Source organism: Phoxinus phoxinus (assembly GCF_949152265.1).
Source record: "Phoxinus phoxinus genome assembly, chromosome: 14".
Taxonomy (NCBI): domain Eukaryota; kingdom Metazoa; phylum Chordata; class Actinopteri; order Cypriniformes; family Leuciscidae; genus Phoxinus; species Phoxinus phoxinus.
The window spans coordinates 21,384,194-21,407,706 of record NC_136889.1 but is presented as its reverse complement, the minus strand read 5'-3'; the positions used below and the strand labels follow the sequence as shown (position 1 = coordinate 21,407,706).

The 23,513-nt window shown below is 37.3% G+C and overlaps 1 protein-coding gene across 4 annotated transcripts in view; it reads left to right on the top strand.

Annotated features, from left to right (window-relative positions):
• ppp2r5eb (protein phosphatase 2, regulatory subunit B', epsilon isoform b) overlaps window positions 1-20,525 on the top strand; it is a 24,831-nt gene extending 4,306 nt beyond the window's left edge. Inside the window, exons 1-13 of one of the 4 annotated variants that reach the window (XM_079634505.1) lie at window positions 5,129-5,213; window positions 10,146-10,342; window positions 13,215-13,316; window positions 13,876-13,968; window positions 14,073-14,203; window positions 14,289-14,348; window positions 16,810-16,918; window positions 17,008-17,061; window positions 17,158-17,208; window positions 17,351-17,470; window positions 17,744-17,871; window positions 18,830-18,931; window positions 19,032-20,525. In XM_079634505.1, the coding sequence (XP_079490631.1) occupies window positions 10,217-10,342; window positions 13,215-13,316; window positions 13,876-13,968; window positions 14,073-14,203; window positions 14,289-14,348; window positions 16,810-16,918; window positions 17,008-17,061; window positions 17,158-17,208; window positions 17,351-17,470; window positions 17,744-17,871; window positions 18,830-18,931; window positions 19,032-19,131 (1,176 nt within the window). In that variant the 5' untranslated portion in view covers window positions 5,129-5,213; window positions 10,146-10,216 and the 3' untranslated portion in view covers window positions 19,132-20,525. Of the gene's footprint in view, window positions 1-5,128; window positions 5,214-5,586; window positions 5,722-10,005; window positions 10,343-13,214; window positions 13,317-13,875; window positions 13,969-14,072; window positions 14,204-14,288; window positions 14,349-16,809; window positions 16,919-17,007; window positions 17,062-17,157; window positions 17,209-17,350; window positions 17,471-17,743; window positions 17,872-18,829; window positions 18,932-19,031 lie in introns of those variants that run through there. The other 3 variants (XM_079634504.1, XM_079634503.1, XM_079634502.1) reach the window with 3 other exon arrangements.
• The last annotated feature ends 2,988 nt before the right edge of the window (window positions 20,526-23,513 follow it).

Genomic DNA, 23,513 nt, shown 5'->3' with positions numbered 1-23,513 from the left:
GCGTTGAGCGTGACTAAAGAGACGAGTAGTAGACGAGAGTATTCAGATAGCGCAGATTATAGAACATGATCATTGTCTATACAACACATCTATAGTCACCTATAACTGTTTAAGTTGGTTCATAAGACTTCGTGAAAAAAGTAAACAAACAATACTCGTGCGTGCTGGCTTGAAGGGGACCATGATCCTGCCTGAGATGTGTGTATGCTATCTTCAGCACAAACGGATTCAGGCAGCATGCATTCAGCATTCAGTCACATCTGGTCGCGGGGTGAGCTCCTCGACCAGCGACCCAAACACACTCACTGCCCAACAGCACAAGCTTTCCAGCGCAGTTTCCACGGGATGGCACCGCCCGCGCGAGCACCTGTCAAACACCGCGACAGACACGCGGCGGCTACGCTTGCAACAACATTTTCAATGTTCAAGGAAGAGAAACGCTTAAAAACGCCCATATAGCTAGCACGATGCCTTCTATTTATAGATGACAAAGACAAAGTTTACCAGTACTATGACAAAGGCTACCGGTAACGTTACTTATCTGAACTAACGTCATGATCACCGCCACTATAAAGAAAACGTTGATTTTTCACTCGGTGCTATTCAATGACAGTAAAAAAAAATGTCGTTATCTCATTGCTGCGTTGCTAAATGATAGCAACTCACCAGGACACTTCACCAACTCTCCACTCATTCTCCTCGGACCATGCATTTCATCGGCTTTGACGGCCATCAGGCTACCTTTCCTCCACGTCTCCCCAACCTGACGTCATCGCCGAATTGCGTGAAAAAAACCGTTAATACCAAAAACGTAAAAAACTGGTATTTAAGACCATTTTTGATACATTTTAAAAATGATATACATATCTTGAGTGATTTATGTACCCATTAATCGACAGTGGTGGTTAACCTGCAACATGGCCTTTAAGTTATAAATAGTTATAATAAAGTAAAAAATGTCCTTAAACCTTTAAATGGTAGTGTAGCCTATTTGCCAAATTTGCAGAGTATAGTACATGCTGCACACTGCAGAAATAGTAAGTGCAGTGTGACTTATTTGAACTGACTTTGTTAAACTTTTCAGGAAGATTATAAAATGTCAGATAGTAGAGTTGTACATCTCGACTTGTCTGTGCTTGTTTAGGGTGACTACTCGTACTGTTTACAAAAGTGCTGATCTGACATTCTTTCCATTATCCACTAGTGAATAATATGCAAAACCCGTTGATTTCACTGTAATATTGATATGCTTCACTATTGTTTACTGCATCACCGAGACAACGAGCCCTGCACGGTAAAACAAACAGATGCAGAGTCATATCAAATGTTTTGTCCACCAAAGCTTGCCTGAGAATTGTGGTGCAGTCTCAGAATTATACAAAGAGCGAGACGTGCAGCAATCTGTCGGTTTCATTCACAGAGAGCACAAGTGATCAGATCAGAGCTGGGGCTTACTGGTTTATTCAGTTGGCCAAGCTTGTTTTTGTGGAGTGTGTGTAATGGAGTGAAACGTGGGTGTGTGTGCAGTCATGTGCCTTACTTTTGTCCATTGCTCTGACTTGCTTTTTCCTCTTCTTCCTTTAGAGTTAAACAAGCATCTAAACTAGGACTGTTAAAGACCCCCTGTGGTGAAAAACAAGTTTTTCATTTTGTTAATATGTCAATGTGGTGTTTTAATATGCTTTAAGACAACCCATGTGCAAATTCATCAGTCAGCACCATTGCTAATGCTGAATATTTTCTCCTTAACTTCAGTGAACCAAAAAGAGTCTCAAAAGCGTGGTTTGAAACCGTACCTGTTTCCTACCGTCACAAACATGTAACCAATCCCGTGAACGTGAGTGTTATAACCCGGCTTCCCTCCACTGACGTCCTATGATGTTCAAAGCGTTTGTAAGGATGTTGACTGTTAGAAGGCAGCTGTCTGACTCTTGAGATGCGAACGGGGACATGGTTTGTGTAACATTATCAACACATTATTAGCTGTTTGATAACGTAGTCAAGCTAAAGGCTAATCATATCAATTATCACTGTGTCCAACGTTGTAGAGAGCGATTACCATTACCACACATTACCATTATAAAACACATTACCATTATAAAACGCATTACCGTTCTGATACATTGACTTTTGGATGAGCCGGTCTAATTCGGTCTTCCTCTTCCTCTTCGTCTTCTGAATCAGTTTCTGGTTCAAATATATATATATAATTTTTATCAGCAAATATGAGTTTAAGGGATAAAATGATTGACCTTAGACAGAGGGACTTCAATAGAAAACAATTCATAGAAATATATATTTAAGTAATCATAAAAAGCACTGCTTTGTGTCAATTTTCAAAATAAAACAGTAGTTACATTTCAATTGTGATTGTGCAGCCCTGTCAGAACGGCAATGTAGCTTTTGTTTTCACTGCTGCAAACATGGTTTGTTTAAAGAGACTGACTTATTTGACCAAATTACCTTTGAGTCCATATCAGTGGGTCCAGTGGTCAAACAGGTTGATTTAGTATTTGTAGAGTGCGTCTGAGTGGCTGTTGCCGAGGTAACCGCCCTCCCACAGAGGCTTTCTCTGTTTACCACTCATCATAAATGAATGCAAAATACAATCGTTCTCTCGCCAGAACAGACAACAACACTGTTGTCAGACTCACCTGTTTCATGTCAGACGGTCACTACATTGCCTATAAATAGTTATTGACTCCAGATAAATCTATTAATTTATGGAAGGAGTGGCTAAAAGCATTTCCAATGACCTTTGCCCCCTGCAGAATGCTCTGTAAGGATTATGGGAAGGGATCAAAGCATCTCACTCGCTCCAGGGGTCGCTCCCTCAAAGGTCACAGAGATGGTGTGTGTCGTGAGTTATGTGATGGGCTAATGCAGTAATGCTTTAGTAAAGATGAGGTTCATGGTAGCCTAGCAACAGTCATGTGCATGAGGACAACAATAATCAATCATGAATTATAATAATCTGGCTTATCCAATAAGTATAAGTTTGATATTGCAAGGTAGCTGGTTAGTCGCTGAAAAAAACTCCACAGGAATTGGCGAAGTCACACAGTGACCGATCACGAACATATCTGGTCCACGCGGCAATATGTCGAGCAGAAAATCCAAAGTGTGGGAACATTTCGAGAGGGTAAACATGACTTATCATTATACACGTTAGTAGAAGCCTAACGTTAGCTAATAACCACTTTACATGGGCGCTCGGTCTAATGTAGATAAATGTGCACCAATATTAGGTGCTTTTCTAAGTGTTTTTGCGGATTGTGGAAGCTAAATCAGTACCACGCTTCCGGCACAACATGTTTAACTTGATTTCCTCCTCTGTGCCATCACCATACATTTTCTCAAAGGCTTTCTCAAATATACTGTTTTTATATAATGTATATATATTTTGTTTGTGTTCTGACCTCTGAAACACTGAGTTTTCATTCACTGTTAAAGGCTATACTTGTCCGTCGGGGTCAGCCCTAAGTAGAATTGCTCCGTTTCAGGAACGAGCGCCACTCACTCACAATCCGTAAGTAGAGAGGGAACATGCGTCAGTAAGTGTTGAAGGATGCAGATCTAGGGCTGTTCATTTGCAGAATATCAAGTTGATCTCTAAAACATTTCAGTATTTAAACTCTCCAACCTCAAGTGTTACTGTGTGGCTCAAAAAAAGGTGAACATTTACATTGGCAACTGTCACTTTTTGGGCTAATTTTATGCCATGCAGAGCAGACTAATAAACGTTTGGTGTTCTGTGATGTGTTCTACATTGGGCTGCTGATTTGTCATCAAGATAATGTTATCTAGCTGGCTGACGTAGATGAGGGTTTGTCGAATTAGCAAAAATTAGTCTTGAAAGTCTGAGGAAGAATGCGTTGACAACTATATGCTGATGTTTTGCATAGTTATTTATAGACAGTATAGCCATATCATTTTCCACTTTTTGGTAAAGAGAATTTTTAGCAAGTAAAAATGCATTGCTAAAAGTAAAAATGTTTGAGCTATGCTGATGTCAGTGATAAAAAGTAACAATTTGCCCAAAAAATAATATTCTGTCATCATTTACTCACCCTCATGTCAAACCTGTTTTTATTTCTTCTGTGGTAACCAAACCAAAAGAGACATTTATTAAAATATCTGTTCCATAGAATAAAGTCACTAAGTTATGGAATGACATGCGGGTGAGTAAATGATGCAACATTTACGTTTTTGTGTAAACTGTAAAATGAACAATGAAAATAATCATGAAGGGGGAAAGAACAAAAGCAAGTCAGACAGCAGCAGATGCAGATCAAGTAAAATGTCATGTCTTTGGATGTGTACACACTCATTTTGGATAAAACCATCTATCAAACAGTAGATGGCACTGTCATCACTTTGCTTTCCTAAAGAGATTTGCAGCTTTTAAAGGCATTGAGTGATGTGGTGTGTTGCACTTAGTGTTTAGTCCACTCACTTCCTCTTATCTGTCAACACTGGACCTTTAGAAAAGAATTGAGGACTTTACCTATTAGTTTCAACACTTGTTGATTCTTTGTTGAGTCTAGACACAGATCATGTGACTTCAGTCGCATTTGTGCTTTGCATGGTGACCTGTTCACATATAAGCCAAAATATGAACAACCGTTCAAAATTTTAGGGTCGGTAAGATTTTAAAGTCTATGCTCACCAAGTCTTATGATCACCACGGCTGCATTTATATTATAAATAATCCAGTAAAAATAGTAATAGTGTTTAAAAATATTTAAAAAATATTGTTAAAATATATATACGTATGTGCCATTTTATCATACGTGTACTATTCATTTTAAATATTACAGTTACCGCCGATACGATACCGGTATATTGATTTGTGACGCCCTTAATTAAAACTAATGATATTTCACTTTTAAAATATCAGTTATCATCAATACCGGTATATGTGACACACACTACTAGTCTTTATTTTGATCAATTTCATGCATCTTTGCTTAATAAAAGTATTCATTAAAAAATAAACGACTGACCCCAAATTTTGGGGTGGTTCTGTACAAACTGCCTCTCAAAACAAACCAAATGTTGTCCCGAGGTGAACCGAAACTAAGTGAGTGGGATGTGACAACTCAAGCAGCATCAACAGAGATATGCAAGCTTTTGTTTCTCAGCTGCGTGGGACACTTTCTCCAGCTGGCCGTCAAACCGCTGATGCTGCGCGACATGTCATTTTACATGAGGTAAACAGTGCTTCACCAGCAAGTTGACTACTTTTCTCCATGACTAGTTTAGTAAAATAGAGAAATGAGATCTTGAAAAATATACTTCATAGGAAGTAGATGTTTTTTTTAATTATAAACTCTCATTTGCAGTTATAGTCTCAGTCTGTGTGGTCTGTTTCTTGTGTTATTGAGCCACGTGTTCTGGTTGCCATAGCCCAACAGCGAGGCCTGTAAAGTGTAACACACGCAGACAAGTCATCATGGTCTGCGCTGTGCCTCTGACCTTGTGGGCTTGAGTTTAAAACGAGGAAGGCAGAAAATAGAACGTTAGACACAGAGCCCGTCCGTGTTTCCGTGGGCTCAGCTCCGACACCTGATCTCATGGAGCTCTAGCTCTGTGCACTGTACACATAACACACACACACGAGGCTTGCAAACAGTCACCTGTGATTTTACTTTTTCAAATCCTTTCCTTGGAGCGATCGACGAGTGGGAAATCCAGAGAAAGAGAGGGAGACCTGTCTGAGTGAGTGATGGAGAAGCGCGGGTGGTCATGGTGTATTTTTGTCATTCTGTTGATGTCTGTCGTTAAGCGTGTTGTTTGGTGTTTTGGGGGCTGAATCGAACTCTGTGGTTAGAACCAGCTATCCAGGAGTGTCACTTCAGCTTGCTCAATCTATTACTGCAAAAATCTGTGTTGTCGCTGTGTTGATAGCGTTGCCCTGTGTGACTGCACTCAAAAATGAACATACTGCCCATTCCATAAACCAATCACTCTGGTCTACTTCTACCGGTAATTGGAAAACTAATTTGGGATTTAGTTTACTCAATTATTTACCTGATAAGACCATACATTTCCTTCTTTCGATATCCTTGTGCTTCGCGTGTTTGTGCATTTATAATCATAAACTGTGCCAACCAATATTGGTTATTGGTCAATAATAGCAATTATATATATATATATATTTTTTATACTTAAATCTGTTCATTTCTTATATGGCCGATATTGCATATTTAATTGTGTTTTCATTGTTCATTTGGTTTTTACCTTATTATGACATTTTCCTTCAGCTAATGCTCATTTAAAGTTCTTTTTAATAACACTGTTAAATAGTAATAATTGGCAAACCTCAAAATGAATATCCATTTTTCATACTGTACTACTATAATGTTGTAATGCTTAAATTCAGGTGTAACATTTTATAACAATTGAATTTATTCATTTAGATAATAAAATTTATACTTATCTGCCATTTATCTATTATCAGCCATAACTGAACATTTTCAGCTTTTTGTAATGATCAAAACATTAAAATCTGTGCATCACTACAACCAAGTTAACATTTTTTGTAACTGCAGATTTGCTTTTTCATGCCCAAGTGAAAAATGCCCTTTAGATTCAGGGAACTGTGTGTGTGCGTGCTCACGTTTGCATTAAATACATACAGTACATTTCCTTCTCAGTCTCTGGCTCTGTAAAAGTCACCTGCTGGTTCCACCTGTCGGAACAACTCACGCACACACTCTCTTGCACATGCAGTACTTCTGTGTAAGTAACTAGACACAAAACTAATGTAACCAGCACACTCACTCTCTCTCTCTGTGCATTTTAAAACAAACAGTCTCTCTAATGTAATCCAAGACCACCATTCCATCAAAGTGGGGGTTTTCCCCACCCAGGTTTTTAAAGTGTGTGTGTTGTACAGCAGCACGAGCTCGGCGTCACCTTATATGAATGTGTCCCTACATCTTGGAGATCTGTTTCTTTTTAATGTCTCAGAAGACCTCACTGCACACCTTCTGTTTAGTTTATTACGCTTCAGACCTTTTACTAAAGCGTATCTTTAATATCTCAAAACCTTTTGCTTTGTGGACAGACTGTTAAACGAACAAGCAATCAATCTGGACACAAATGGAAAATAACTGCAAGTGATTGAATCACCTGAGCCAAAATGACTGTCATTGTGAGTGTCTAAATTAAGCAATGGCGCAGATGTCTTTCCTCTAGATGTGAGACTGCTTTACAGAAAACGGCTCATCTGAATAGTCTCTGCTGTTCTTGACTGCCCTGTTGTCTGGATATACTGTTCTTGACTGCCCTGTTGTCTGGATATACTGTTCTTGACTGCCCTGTTGTCTGTAGCGCTTCTTGCATTCTGCACTTTTGGTTGTTCAGGTTTAAATGCAACGTTCTGTGGACCCGGTGTTGTTTTTCATAGAGCAAATTGAGCTGTCAAATATCTCTAGATCTGTGTCTGTATTTTCATTTAAAGTTGTGCAGTCTTGTACATCGTTTGTAAAAGCCATTTGCTTTTTGTATGGTAAAGATTCCATGATGTCAAAATTTGAGTTTTCTGGCTATTATTTCAAGACTGCTTCCTACATGCTGCACAATTATACCTGTACAATGTGAAACAGAAGGCATTATGCAACAATACATATTTAAAACAATTGTAAGGCACATGATCTCCATTACATTGCATGTTTAACTCAGTGATTGGTGTCCAGCTATCATCTTTTGAACCTTTAATCCAAGTTTGCATAAAATATCACATCTCTTAGCTTTTCGCGGACAATTTTTTTGTACAGTGGCTAAATCTGCAGGATAACGTATAACGATGTGGGTGAACGAGGTGGTTTTACCCCTTTTCTGTTGATCGAAAAAAAGTCCTTTTAATTTTCGCGGAATCCAAAAAACTTCCACACCGGCGAGCGAACATTTTTCTGTATTTAATCATTAACCGCCCTTACATTAAAGTTTTAATAATACTTTCACATTTAATGTCCAAAATTATGTAGAAACAACAAAGACAGTATATTTTAAATATTTGGTTATTAGCATCTTTTTACTAAGGACTATGAATGAAGGCCAGTATCACTGATACCAATACTAATGTCTCTATTACAAGCATTTTTATCTTTCTCAATTTTAGCCTAAATTATTAGTTAGCCATTCAATATACAGTATAATTGAAAGGTATCGATTAAAAAAAAAAAAATTGGATTGAAATAAATGTAACAACATTTAATTTAAGAGAACTTAAAACAATCTTCACATACTGTAAGGCCATTGTAATAAATGTCACATTTAGCTGTGCCTTTAATATATCAAGGCTCAACCATAAGTTTTTTTCCCAGGCGGTACGGTTAAAAACTTTACCTGCCCAGCTAAAATGCACAAATTATTTTTTTAATTTATTTTTTTAACCCATGTAACAATGCTTTAAGATTGTTAAGGAGGTCTATCAGGTAGGAAATATTCCGAAATGTAATGAAGTTATCAAACATTGCACAGTCTTCACTGCATAAATTATAAATTAAATATAGATTAATCCTTATTAAAGCTATAAAAGTTATTCAGTCAAGAGCAGTGAGTGATTTTCTCAGATTTGTTATTTGATTAGCATGTATCACAGACAGTAGCAGGTTTATTAGGCTGCTGTCACTTGACATGACGCGGATCTGCCATGCATCCTATTTTCTCACAACTTTTTGCGTTCATTTAACACTTTTTAACTCATTTAAGGCTGTGCTTACGAGGATACTCAACAAAACTGGATTTGGCATAATTTTTTGTGTTTTTATCCATTCAAGCACGCAAGAGAACTCAATGCGGCGCTGCCGTACCTGTCTGAAACATTAGTGTTTGTTCACCGAGAGCTACTTCACAGACAGCACGCCAGTAAAGATTTGAGTTCTTTTTTGCATCTTATTGCGCTTGAATGGCTTTTAATAACACTTGAATGAATGATAGCGTGATCGTATACTGTACCACAGCCAAAGGATGAGGAAAAAAATCAGATTGCTGTGTTAAGTAAAATATTTTTAACGTGTTAAACTGAACAAATTAATCGCACGCGTTAATTTTGACAAACCTGATATATATATATATATATATATATATAACTTTTCCAAACTAGTATTGTTCGGCTGGGAAGGAAAACAAGAGACTGGACCTCCTGGAACTTTTTAATTGAATGTCCCTGCTTTATATCTTTTACCAGCCGTCAGTTCCTTCCAAAGTGGCTGGAAGTTAGTACATTTTTGAATCATATTAATTGCCTTTTTCATAGTATAAGTTCTCCAGTGTGGTTGTTTTGGGGCTGTTGGCAGTTTTTATAAAAAAATATAAGTGAGTCCTTTGTTAAAGGACAAGTTCGATATTTTACTCTTAATGCCTTGTTTTCAGATCGTTTCTGATGAAATAGAACGGTTAAAATTTAAATTTGGACACAAGCTGTTGGCCCGAGAATTTTCGTTTTCTGGGGTAGCACCGCCCCGCCACCCCCACAATGGCTGCACTGGAACAATCCTTCCTAAAACGCATTAAACTTTCGTCTACAAAGACGTGAAACTCACCGAGTGGTCAGGGGTGTTCACTGATATGCTCACACAAAAATCGCTGCAAAAGATGCTTTCCAACAGGTTTTATCGTAGTTTTTGTAATACCGTACCTCACAGCACATCAAAAACAAGTCAATGGAGTTGGACAAAACCTACGATAAAACCTGTTGGAAAGCATCTTTTGCAGCGTTCTGCCATGTGTGCTGTTATGTCAGCAAATTGGTTTTGAACTCTGGGAAGTTTAGGCTTCTCGCCCTTCCTTTTCTGCTCACTGATTAGTTTACATATCTGAGTCCTTCTCAGTTCTTGGATAATGGAAAACTGCCCATTGTGACGTCTGATGACTGACCTGGTGTAATCCTCACATCCTCAAATCTTTTCCTCTATTCATTAAATAGAAATGGGATCTTTTGTCTTGTCTGGCATGTTTAATAAGTTTACTCACTAAAACGATTTCCCTTATTAGCTTTTCTCTCAGGCATCATCCGAGTCAGGCGGTGTTTGTATGGAAGTACACCCTGAAGCTTTTATCGCGAAGGGAAGTTACAGCAGGGCATTTTTGAACTTTTTTTCATGTTTCTCATGTGTGTGTTTGTTTGCGCGCAGACGTCTCTGCTCAGGAGCAGCCGGAGTTGTTCCTGAAGAAACTTCAGCAGTGTTGTGCTGTCTTTGATTTCATGGACACTCTGTCAGACCTGAAGATGAAAGAATACAAGCGCTCAACCCTCAATGAGCTCGTCGATTATGTCACAGTCAGCCGAGGATACCTCACAGAACAGGCCTACCCAGAGGTCGTCAAAATGGTGAGTGGAAAAAGTCACCTGCACATGCATCATCTATCTGTGGACAGGATTCATACATTTACCTAAATGGTATAATCTGACTTTGGATTTCAATAATCAGTCAGAAAGTCAGTAACAACAGTAATATCGTTAAAATATTTAAAATAACTTTAACAACTTAATTTTGATATTCCGTTTTAAAAATTCTAAAATGTAATTTATTCCTGTGATGGCAAAGCTGAATTTTCAGCATCATTACTCCAGCCTTCAGTGTCACATGATCCTTCAGAAATCATTCTAATATGCTGATTTGGTGATCAAGAAACATTTCTTATTGTTATCAATGTTAAAAACTGTTGCACTGTTGCAACTTTTTACAGGATTCTTTCATGAACAAAGTTCAAAAGAACAACATTTATTTGAAATAGACGACGTAACATTTTTTGTAACATTTTAAATGTCTTTTTTGGCATGTTTAATCCATTTAATGCATACTTGCTGAATAAAAGTATTAATTTCTTTGAAAAAATCTTACTGAGCCCAAACTTTTGAACGGTAGTGTAAATCTGAAGTCAGATATACCACAATAATAGACTGGCATGCAGCCGAATTTGTTCATAAGACATGAAATTTCTCAGAATCTTTCATCTGTTCAAAAGCTGTAAATTAGGATTATTTTTAAGACATTATGCAAACCTTTAAATTATAGTCGACTGATAAAATATATAACACAGAAAAATACAGGCACACACTCACACCAGAATGACTAAATACATTACAAACCTTTGCACGCTGATTCTCAGAAGTTGCAAAAAGCCAATCTGATTGGAGCTGTGAGATTTTAGGAAAGCTTGTCTTTTTGTGTGAAATATGCATCATATGGACATTGAATGGTCTGTAATATTCGATTAAGAAGTTTTAATCAAATTAAAGGGCACCTATTATGCCCCTTTTCACAAGATGTAAAATAGTCTCTGATATCCCTAGCAGGTATGGTATAGTATGTGAAGTTTTAGCTCAAAATACCCAACAGATAATTTTTTTCAGCATGTTTAAATTGTCACATTTTGGGGCTCAGAAAAACACACAGTTTTAGTGTGTATCACTTTAAATGCAAATGAGCAGCTGGTAGGGCGCTCAGAGCCAGGACAATCTCATCTGATGATATCAAACAAACTCTCAGTAGCGGTGTTCATTTCGACCCGGAGTCGGACAATAATGCCCACAGAGCCAGAGAATATGCTCTATAGAAATAGAACGAGTATAGCAGGGGTGCCCAATCCTGCTCCTGCCATCGACTGTCCTGCGCAGTTCATCTCCAACCCTAATCAAACACACCTGCCTTTAATTTTCAAGTGATCCTGAAGACCTTAATTGGTTGCTTTAGGTGTGTTGGATTAGGGTTGGAGATGAACTGTGCTGGACAGTCTATCGGCAGGAGCAGGATTGGGCACTCCTGGGGTATAGTCTAGTTTAATTAGTTATAACGTATTTTTCATCTTGCTTTTATCCTCTATTAGTACAAGCCTATTGTAGTACTGATGAGTTTAATGAAGTTTATTGTACATCACATAAAAGATGAAGCGTCAGTTTTACTCCAGAAAAATCACTGTAAGAGCTGAATAAACGCAGTATAAGTGCGCATTAAAGTCTTATCCATAAACTCTCTCTCCCTTTCATTATCATCAACGAAGTACACAAAACACTCGTTACAACTAACAGTAAACAAATATATTCAGTGGGTGCTTAATAAACTGGTAAACTTTATATCCATAAAACGACTTGAGCTGTCATAAAGTGCGCGCTCTCACTTTCATTTCTGCTGTGATCAGTGACGTTAGGCCTGTCACTCCGGAGACTACAAGTTGAGTCACGAACAGTTGGTACTGATCCATCCTCGAGTAACAACGGGAGTAAATGAAGACTGCTATGTTCATTCTTACATCCAACAACAAAACACCTCAGTCACTTTAGGAGATGATGACTTTATTGTTATTTTTATTGTTGATCACTATAATTATCTTTATTGTGCTCCAGCGTCGAAACAATGGCGGACTGTGTTTAGCTCACTCAGGGCTGGTCTATGCTAAAACTGCCGTGTTCGTCAACAGTCTTGGGAGGGGCTTGTGCAAATCTACTTCACATTGCCCCGAATCTGAAAACGGCTTGTTCTGAGACGGTGCTTATGATTTATGGGGATTTTTAAAAAAGCACTGTGTGGATTTTTATCATTGTAGAGTGGTTGTGTATACACACTGCCAACACACATTTATGTTCAAACGCCATGTAAAAGTGAATTTTGCATAATAGATGCCCTTTGAAGGTGCACTGTGTAATTTTAGCGGCTTCTAGCGGTGAGGTTGTGAATTGCAACCAACAGAAGTTACTGTGGCCGGCCGACAGGAAAAGATGTCGTCGTCTGAGACCGCAGAGAGTAGCCAGTTAAGCAATGATGTTTCTTTACAAAGATAAATTAAGAAATTAGGTTTTAGGCTACTTAATTATTCAGTAAAATTATATGTTATTGTGAATATTATTGTTACTTGTTCATCATTGTGTCAGTGTTTTATTCTCTGACTTTAGCTAGCTTCTTTGCACGAAGAACAACATAGTGAGGAATTGCGCTTGTCCGTTCAGGGCTACTGTTGAAACATGTCTGTTCGAAATGGCTGTTTCAATGTTAGGGGACTCGTGGTGTAGATAGAAATGACTAATTCTAAGGTAATAAAAACATAACGGTTTGTTATGTAAGGTCTTTATACACCACTCCAAACATAGTTATGTATATGATATTGCATTTCTGTCAACAGATCTTCCTAAATATTACAAAATGCACCTTTGAGTAAAGTTTTTCCATGTCTTATTGGTTCTGTTACATCTCTCTCTTTCTCAGGTGTCCTATAATATATTCCGAACTCTTCCGCCCAGTGACAGTAATGAGTTTGATCCAGAGGAGGATGAACCCACTCTAGAGGCCTCGTGGCCACATTTACAGGTGTGTGTGTGTGTGTGTGTGTGTGTGTGCATGCGTGCGTGCGTGCGGCGTGTGTGTTTCTATGCGGTGGAGGTTCTTGAGGATATTGTTGTGTGCTTAGTTTGGTCCCTTTCTCCTTGTGTAGAGCTCCTGTCTGTTTTATTTGTTTCAGCATGTTTGTCTCTGTGTATTTTCGAGGGTTTGTAGACACAATCTGACCCTCTGTGTGTGTGTACTCACTGTATGCTTCCAGGACTCCTTTAGAAATGAGATGCATATCTCAAGGAGAATCTTCCTGGTAAAACTTTTCTCTTTCATATCGTTTTTAAACCCTGCTTCCTCATCTGGGAAAAAAAAAAATCCAATATTGAAAGTCACATTCCCAGATTTGCTCCTTGTCTTTTTTTTCTTCCAACCTCTTATAATGGCAAAGACCACTGGTGGCAGTAGCAGTGTGTCCTGTGACCTCAGTCGAACCATAACCTTTGACCTTTTCATTTTCTCTGCGTTTCTCTGCATGCATGCTGAGTTGAAAGAACTCTCCCAAATAACACACTCTCTCTCTCTCTTCTCTTCTCAGCTGGTGTATGAGTTCTTCATTCGGTTTTTGGAGAGTCAGGAGTTTCAACCCAGCATTGCCAAAAAGTACATAGACCAGAAATTTGTCTTACAGGTGAGGATTTTTTTTTTTTTTTTTATATATATATATGTAAAAAAAAATTCTCGGTAACATTTGTTCATAATTTATTTATTTTTGTCCATCTTTTGTCCTGTCAGCTGCTGGAGTTGTTCGACAGCGAGGACCCGCGGGAGAGAGATTACCTGAAGACAGTCTTACACAGAATCTACGGAAAATTCCTGGGGCTGAGAGCTTTTATACGAAAACAAATTAATAATATTTTTCTACGGTGAGGGATCTAATATGACAAGTTACATTATATTTGCACATGCAGGAATGAAGCACAACCATTCATCTCTGTCTCTTATTCATAGTTTTGTTTATGAAACTGAGCACTTCAATGGAGTCGCAGAATTGTTGGAGATTTTGGGCAGGTGAGTTGTACTTTTTTTTTTTTACTTTTTCAGTCACAATGTAAAGGAAGTAGTTACAGATAATTTCTTCTCTATCGTTAAGTGGGCTATGAAAAAGAAACCATGTAAGGCTATCCGTCTATCCATCGGTTGTTAATTGGCTGGAGGCAGATTGGAATGCAAGCTTGCAGTCAATAGAAAGTATGTGTGTGTCTGCGTGACGTCACCGTGAACTGGAGAGACTGCGGTTACACCCACTGAGTGGCAAAAAGACTGAGCGGCAGGCGGCATTGTTTTTTTAGTGTGAATGCCACGTGAACACACAGAACACAACTAAAACGGGAAAGAGCTTTGAGATTGAGTGTATACCGTAAATAGAATTGACAAGAAATCTTAGGTCTATTTTTACAGACTTCCGAAAGTTACAGAAAGAGAAGCCGATGGATCGCTGCAATTTATAGAAACATCTGGACTCTCCAGGCAGCGAAAGGTGGATTTGCAGTTTTCATTTTGTCAATATGCAGAATTTGGGGGTAAAATCATACCCTATTGTATTGACAACTCATCAATGAAATATTTACCATCGTTTATTCTGCATAATTGGATATTTTTAAATAAACACTGACAAAAACCTATACAAGTTTTAGAGCTGCACTATATGATGTTATATATAACATATCTCAGTTATATATATATATATAACTGAGTCCAACCTTCAGTCTAAATTGATAATTGTTAGTTTTACTTGCTTTTTCGCAGTTTCCCCTATTAAATCCCGCCATGCATCAGCTCTTTTGCCTCTCAGTCCGTGTTCTGGCGGGAAAGTGACATCAATGCGTACCCTCTTTTGTAAGAGAGGGGCAGGATTTAAGCAAATGATTGAAGAAATCTGGCATACCAGAGAGAAGTATGATGTATTACCTCGGCCCAGTTGTTTAAAAAGTTCAGGATCAGATTTATCTTGATTTGGAAATCCCATGTTTTGCTATCCAGAATCAAGTTATCCATTTTATTTTTGCGCTGGTTTTTCAAATCTTTTTCAAATTTTTCAAATCCAAATCTAGATTAGCAGTGCTCCAAACACATTTCACGTTTCCACAGCCCCTCATGTGACCCACAACAAAAACAAGCAAATAAACATTCAATAAGGGATGCAATTGTTTTAGTGATTAATAAACCACCTAAAATTAAATTTATTATTTTTTATAATGACAGCTGTTTTGGGGATCATTTTATGGTGCCAAAATTTAATTTTTTACTTTACTGTATACTGGATAGCCTAATGTGTACTTGTAATTTATTACTTTAACATTTGAACTAATCAAGAGCATGTGTGAATGGTATTACATGATATAACCAGTCTTAAAGTTTTATTAACATTTTGTTCCCAAATTCCACCCTTCTGCTGGGATTAGGAGAATCCTGTTTTTTTTTTTTCAATCAAGATATCCCGATCTTACTAAAAAGTTTTGAACAACACAAACTTTAATAAAACCAGATTGGATTGTGTGATCTAATCTGATTTCAGAATCATGTTTATCTTTTGAACAACCCATTTTTAAGTTTTGATCCGAATACTTTTGAACAACTGGGCCCAGAAGATTGAGTTTGAGGCATTTTGATTAAAAAAAATTTTTTTAAGATGCATTTATTAAATAGACAGGGTTCATTTCCATTTTATGCTGACTTTTAGCTTAAAGCTGTACTGTTGTGTTTTTGTTTTTAGAATTAGTAGACCTCATGATTAGGGTTTTCATGGGTTAGTTTTCTTAACTCCTAGCCTTGTATGCATGGTCATTTACATGTTTAATTGATTTATTTAAATTACTCAAGTTAATAATATATATAAGGATGTGCCACCAAGTAAGTATTTGTATACTTAGGATAGGATTGGATAGGTAGTATTAGAAATACTATATAGGGTTAGTATGTGTTTTGTATGCAATTTCAGTCACTTAAATAACTGAATTATTTAACATTCATTAAATAATTGCAGTTAACTAACAGCTGGGATTTTCTTTTACATGAGATACAAGTTATTCTTGATCACCTAAACATGTAAGTCTTACATGCAAGTCATCTGAAAATAAAAAAGTATTTTTATAAAAAAGTATGTTATTGTAAAACCACATGACGAGCAGAAGTTTCCATACAGTAAAAGCTACAGTCTCCAGGGGCTCCATAAAAATAGTCCATACTCATGTGATTGTTCTAAGTCTAAGGCCAGACAAAAGCTTTTTGTGAGGAACAGGCTGTAATTAAATTGTTATTCACTAAAGATCTTGACGTCCGCTGCAGCTTTTGTCAAACTTGAGAACTGAAAGGTTATAGCACTTTAGTCTTCTCAGGAATTTCCCTTAAATTGGCAGAAAACCCCTGATGATTAAATGACACTAAGTTTTGCTTTGTTACCCTGCAGGGGTAAATTCAGGGTTACCCAATCAGAATGCTGTTAGTGAAAGTTGTGTTTGTCTCCTGTCAGCATCATCAATGGCTTCGCTCTGCCGCTGAAGGCCGAGCACAAACAGTTTTTGGTGAAAGTTTTGATTCCTCTTCACACCGTCAGGAGCCTCTCGCTTTTTCACGCACAGGTACCAATGCCCATCCGTTTTAAAACATTCAGATGACTTTACTTCCTGCAGTCTTGATCCTGTCAATGAAATGACTGTTGTTTTCACAGCTGGCGTATTGTATTGTACAGTTCCTAGAGAAAGACCCAGCGTTAACAGAACCAGTAAGTGCAGTAAACGTACAAAGCCTTTCACTGATCATCTCTCTTTTTCAAGTCCATTTATTTAACCAGTCTCATGTTTTCCTCTCCTTTTAACAGGTTATCAGAGGTCTGCTGAAATTCTGGCCTAAAACTTGCAGTCAGAAAGAGGTGAGCTGAATTGAGCTACTTCACAGCAAGAGGTTGATCGGTCATTAATTTCAGGACAGTGGAAGTGTTGATGACGATTCAGGATGCAGTTACTGTTTTTCTTCATACACTGCTCTGATTGTCTGCATTGCTGTGTGTGTAGGTCATGTACTTAGGAGAGTTGGAGGAGATTCTGGATGTGATTGAGCCCACGCAGTTTGTGAAGATCCAGGAGCCTCTTTTCAAGCAGATCTCTAGATGTGTCTCCAGCCCTCATTTTCAGGTCTGCACAAACCCACTCTTGTCCAAGACTGAACTAAACTGGTCCAAATATGATTATGTTGCCAGCTCTTTAATCAAAATAAAAAAAATAGTTTTTTTACTTCTGATATTTCACAACAGATCAGTTCTCACCACAATTTTACCCGGTTTTCTTACGGAGTTGACTATATCAAAATGCTTATAAAAGCATGTAGCAATTGCTTGCATCAAAATGCAAAATAAATTCTACATCATATTATGGGCTTAGACTCAAGGTGTTTCTATGTGTGTCCAGGTGGCTGAGAGAGCTCTGTACTACTGGAATAATGAGTACATCATGAGTCTGATTGAGGAAAACTCCAACGTGATTCTTCCCATAATGTTCACAAGTCTGTACCGGATCTCCAAAGAACACTGGAACCCGTGAGTCAACGCCACACTCTTCTGATGTTATTTAACCGCAACATTGGCAGTCTGTGAGACTTTCAAGAGTTGATTGGAGCCTCTCTTGTCCTAATCGCATTCCCTGCATTTTCCTCAATTTCCAAACTCTCTCAGGACAGTATTGGGAAACCCATAAAAAAGTATTTAATTAATAAAATAATTGTTAATTGAATTCAATTTAAATCAAATAAAAATATTTAAAAAAGAATAAAAAATAAAACAAAAAAAACATTGTCCACCCATTTCTTTTGGGATATTGGGACATTACTTATGTGGTTGCTTTATTGGAGAAGTTAATTTAGATTTAGTTTTTTTTTTTTTATGTGAAAGTGACTATATTCACTACTGTATGGAAGCTTGTTTCCACCACAATAAAAAATAAAGATAATTGCGACTTTTTATCTCACAAATCTGACCTCTTTTTTTTTCAGAATTGCATGATATAAGGTCGCAATTGCGTGTTATAAAGTCAGAGATAGAAACTCTGAATACATACAGCAAGAATACATTGCTGATCATAAGTCACAGTGAAGCCTGGTTGTTACAAAAAAATATCTGTTGAAAATAATTATTTTTTAACTTTCTATTCATCAAAGAATCCTGAAAAAGCGTGACACTGAAGACTGGAGTAATGGCTGCTGAAAATGTTGCTTTGCCAACACAGAAATTAATTATTTGAAAATATAGTGAAGCATTATTGTTGTAAAACTGTTATTTTAAATTGCATTACCGGTATGTTGAGCATAAAAAACATTACCGACCCCAAACTTTTGAATGGTAGTGCACACTCACAGCCTCCATGTAGAGTTCCAGTAACAACACTGTCATCACTGTCCAGCATTAATTGGATATTGCCATCTGCTGGAGTTAACACGTCCTGTCCTTCCATTTCCAAGTGCTTTAAATGGTCTAATTCTTTCTCTTTCTCCACTTTAAGGGCCATAGTAGCTTTAGTCTATAATGTTCTGAAGTCCTTCATGGAAATGAACAGCACTTTGTTTGATGAACTCACGTCCACTTACAAGTCAGATCGTCAGAGGTGAGCTGTTTTTTCGATTCTTCGCTCTTCGGCTTGCTTATGCATGTGGTGTTAAACATACCTCCTAACCTTTTTTATTATTATTTCTGTCATTGCTCAGAGAGAAGAAGAAAGAGAAGGAGAGAGAAGAGCTGTGGAAGAGGTTGGAGGATCTGGAGTTGAAGAGAAGCCTCCAGAGTGACGGAATTATTCCCACTTAATGACGCGCCTCTCCTGGACCGTTTTTCCCCAACGCCTCCACCACGCGCTCGGAACGTTGGCCACTTTTTTTTTTCTTTCTGTATTCGTGCGACTTACTTTACCGTAGATTCACCTCGTCAGTCTCATTATTTCAAAAGCACTGTAAATAACTTTATTTTATCCTCTTTTTTTTCCCCCTTAAAAATATTATGCCGAAAAAGAACGTGACTAGAAAGTAAGTTAAAAAAAAAGAAAAATAAGCAACAAAAAAAAGAAAAAGAAAAAAAAAGAGAAACCCGCACTGGAGTTGGAAGGACTTTGAATAGACAGTAGGACTGAAATGAACGACTGCTGTTAAGAAAATCAAACACAAACGGAGAATCTCAACCTACCAATCTGACGTACCTCGCCCATCCTTACTGAACAACACCAGCCCAATTCTCTCTCTCTTTCCTCACTTCCTGCCCCCTCTCTACGTCCCATACTCACCCCCTTTTTCTTTTCCTCTTCATGTCAGCGCTCTCTGAATTGGATCAACATTCGCCACCTGAGTGTCCTGAATATTTGAAAGCAGATTTGTCTACCCTTAACCTTTGACCCTTGTTTATCCATTAACATCTGGATAAATGCAGCAGGTCTGGATTGTAGACTTCTCCAAAGGGAACGCAAAGGACACTATGCAGTTACCAGCCGAGAAGAGGAAGTGGACACGGAATCATGAATACACACCAGCTCATTCCCTCCCCCCCTTTTCGTTCTTTTTCTGTCCAAATGCGCCGCCCGGTACACTCATTTGGACTCTTTAGCACCAGTCCGGTACTGGTACCAGTGAATGAGAGACACACACACACACACATCTGAGGTAGTGTCTAGAATTCCAGCAGCAAAACCGGAGAAGCTTGTCACGAGAAATGGAACTGCACGTTCACACACACATTCTGCATTCGAGTGTGTGAGGGAGTTTCTTACAGTGTTAAGTACCTGTATACTGTATCTGAATGCAGTACTTTGATACTCTGTATCTAGTAGAACCTTTAGCGTATTTTTGTTTAGGAGAATCCAGTATATGATGAGGAAAGATTGAACACAGCCTCTTGGGATTTATCTTTTTGTTCTTTCTTTCGTGGGTTTCACTTCTAATTTGTTTTGGGTTTAGTTTTTTTTGTCTGGAATTGGTTTTGTTTTTTTCTTTTGACCAAGTGGAATTTGTTCTCTCTTCCTTTTTTTTTACTTAGTTGCTGATTGGGGGGGAAGTGAGAGGGGGATTGTGGAGGACTGATGCTGTGGTGAGCATTGTCAGAATTGAACCTGTGCTTTAGAAAGCCCCAGACATCAAACAATTACAAAAGTTAAAAAGGGTCGGAGAAATACAAATGTTTAATTATTTTAAAAAATAAAGAGATATTAAATTAAACCTGTTTTGTGATAAAGATGAAATGCACATTTGCTTTTTTTTTTGTGGCGTGTGTGAGCGGATGAAAGCGTAAATGTGAAAACACTTTTTACATTGGGCATTATTAGGGTTGGAAATCGAGAAATGTTTCTTGTTTTCACAATCTTTGCTTCTGTTAACTGTTCTTACATACTTTAAAGTTCTTTTTGAGTATCTTTTCAATGAATCAGTTGAATCTGTTCACAAAACCCACCTGTGGTGCGTCTCCCAAAAAAATCGCCAAACAACTGTGGTTTTACGTTCCGTTGAACTGTGTTGGTAACGAAGGAACTTGTGACCATAGTTGGCTTTGGGAAAAACACACACTGAATGATTAGTTTACAAACTGAACTCAATCAGAATTGCAATGGTAGCAAGCAATGAATCGTGCTTCATGTCACTCATTGTCGCACAAATGACTCATGAACTGGTTCTTGTAATAAATTGATCAAAAATACTCAAGAATCATTGTTGAATTTGGGTTATCGACTCAAATCAGACAGAACGCTTTTTGTTTTTTAAATACTCAAGGAAGTCATGCTGCTGCAATCTGTCGTACAAATTGTCAAACGAATGGCTCACTTGAGCTGGTTCTTCTAATGAATTCATCAAAAAGACAAGTATCATTGGGGATGTTGTGTGTTATGGGTTTAAAAACAGTCAGTGGTGCGTTTCCCACAAGTTCCCTCGCAAGTTCCGTAGTTATCAACAATTCAACGGGACTTGCGACAATAGTTGGCTAACGATGCTTTTGGAAAATACACCCCAGAACGATTCTTTACACAATCAAACGCATTATATTTGAATTATTTTGTCAACTTGAAACTGCTACTGTTCACTTGTAAGAACAGAAGAATTCAAATTGTTGTTACTCACCTTTTTTTGAAACACCTGGCCACTATGAGTATCATTTTATTGCATAATCTTTGTAATAAATTATTTCTCCTTTTGTTTTCTATGGGGATTTCGAATGACTTGAGCGTGAATAAATATGAGTATTTTAATTTTTAGGTGCCCTATTACTATTGACACATTTTTTTTTTTTATTCGACAGATGTGTTTGTTTTATAAAATCCGTATGATTCTCTTTCCAGCCCTCAACCCACCAGTACCAAATTCATCCACAAGAGTGCAACAGAGCTCAGCATTAATATTTTCCACAATGTGTTTAATAAAAATTATTAAAAATTTAATAATTTTTGAAACATAAAACAAAACATTTAACAGCATTAAAGTTAAAACATTGTGGAAAACTGGATGTGGATCATAAGCTCTTTTCAACCTTTGTTCATGTTGTCTTTTGATGAAAGTCGTTTCCCAATGGTTTTGTTTTTCCCAATTTGTTTGCATGCTAAAAAGTGAGCTGGCAGGATTTTTTCCTGAGGGGTTAAAGGATTTAGGGAATGCTCTGAAATTGGAAGGTATATATGTACAGTACTTAAGACATATGCTGGCTTTATTCTTTCAGTTTGAGCATTAACATGTCAGATACTTGGAGGGAGAGAAAAGCATGGGAAGGAAGGACATATTTGGGTGACTGCTTGCTTTAATTAACATCAAACCTGGAAACAGGAGTACGTTTTTGGGGAAAAGCTAAACGTTCTTAAAGAGATAGTTCACCCAAAATTGAAAATGGTTTATTCACTATCGAGTGTTTCCCAACCTGTATAACTTGATTTCTTCTGTGGATTTTTTTCTTTCTTTCTTGGTTTGCCATTGGTTTGGAACAAATGAGTTTTCATATTTTATTTATCTCTTTCTCTCATAAAAAAATCATTGGATTATAATATGTATTTAATGGGTGAATGGACAAAACACAGAATGCCATTGAAACACTAATGGACTCCTTTTTTGATGCTTTAGTCAGTGAACCAGTTCTGAAAGCAGTCAAATCTTTTGAGTCTTGATAATTGGAGAGAAGGATCTTCCACAATAACTAACTCTTTCCATTAATTTCAGCTCCACTACATTTCTGGACTTAGTTGGTCTCCCAGCCTGGTCCCGATTGTTGGTTTTAGAGGGTTTTGGACACTTGTCAGTGGGAAAATCGCTAAACCTGCTAAACTAATTGGACACTCAGCCATGGAGACCAGTTTAAACCAGCTTAGTTTTTTCCCCGGCAGGAATCTGATTAGTCTTCTTCACTAACTTAAAAAAAAAAAAAAAGTCTTTCTGGTTTACATTTCACCACAGTGAATATGATGAATTGCCTAAATTTATCATCATAATTCACAGGGTTCCTACAGTTTGGAAAAGCATGGAATCTGATCTGAGTAATTTTTGGGTCTGGATAAGCAAAAGAAAACAGAACGGAAAAATGTGTTTGTGTCAGCATAGTTTCCCCTATGCAGTTTTCTAAAATATTAAATTAAGAATTTCTAAAAAATAAATATATCATATAAGCAGTATTTTCATTATAAAAGTGATTGTGGTTTAGTGATTGTCAAACACAACTGAATGAATTCAAGGCGCACATTTTCATCATGCGAATCTGTTTGCGGGTCTCTTTTGAACAAAATGTGTGCCACTCAAACCAACAGATAAAGGAAAATCAGACATACTGCTGTTTTATCATGCAACATCAAACCACATTTACAGCTTTAAACCAATGTGTCAGGGGTGAATATATATATATATAAATATATATATATATTATTATACAGGTTTTAAAGCATTTAAGGTTTCTTCTTATTTAAGCAGGTTATTACTTGAAAACCAATGAAAACCAATTAAATAATATTTAGGGATGTCTAATATATATATATATATATATATATATATAAACAGTCAATATATATACACACAATGCTTAAGTCCCATTTATGTTAAATATGGTCTGAAAAATCTACAGAGGTTTGGAAATTTGGGTCTGGAATTTTGAAATTGAAAATGTGTAGGAACCCTGAATTTAGTTGTCATTGTATAAACTAGTTATTTTTTTCTTCCATAGCTGGAAAAGTATAGGGTAAC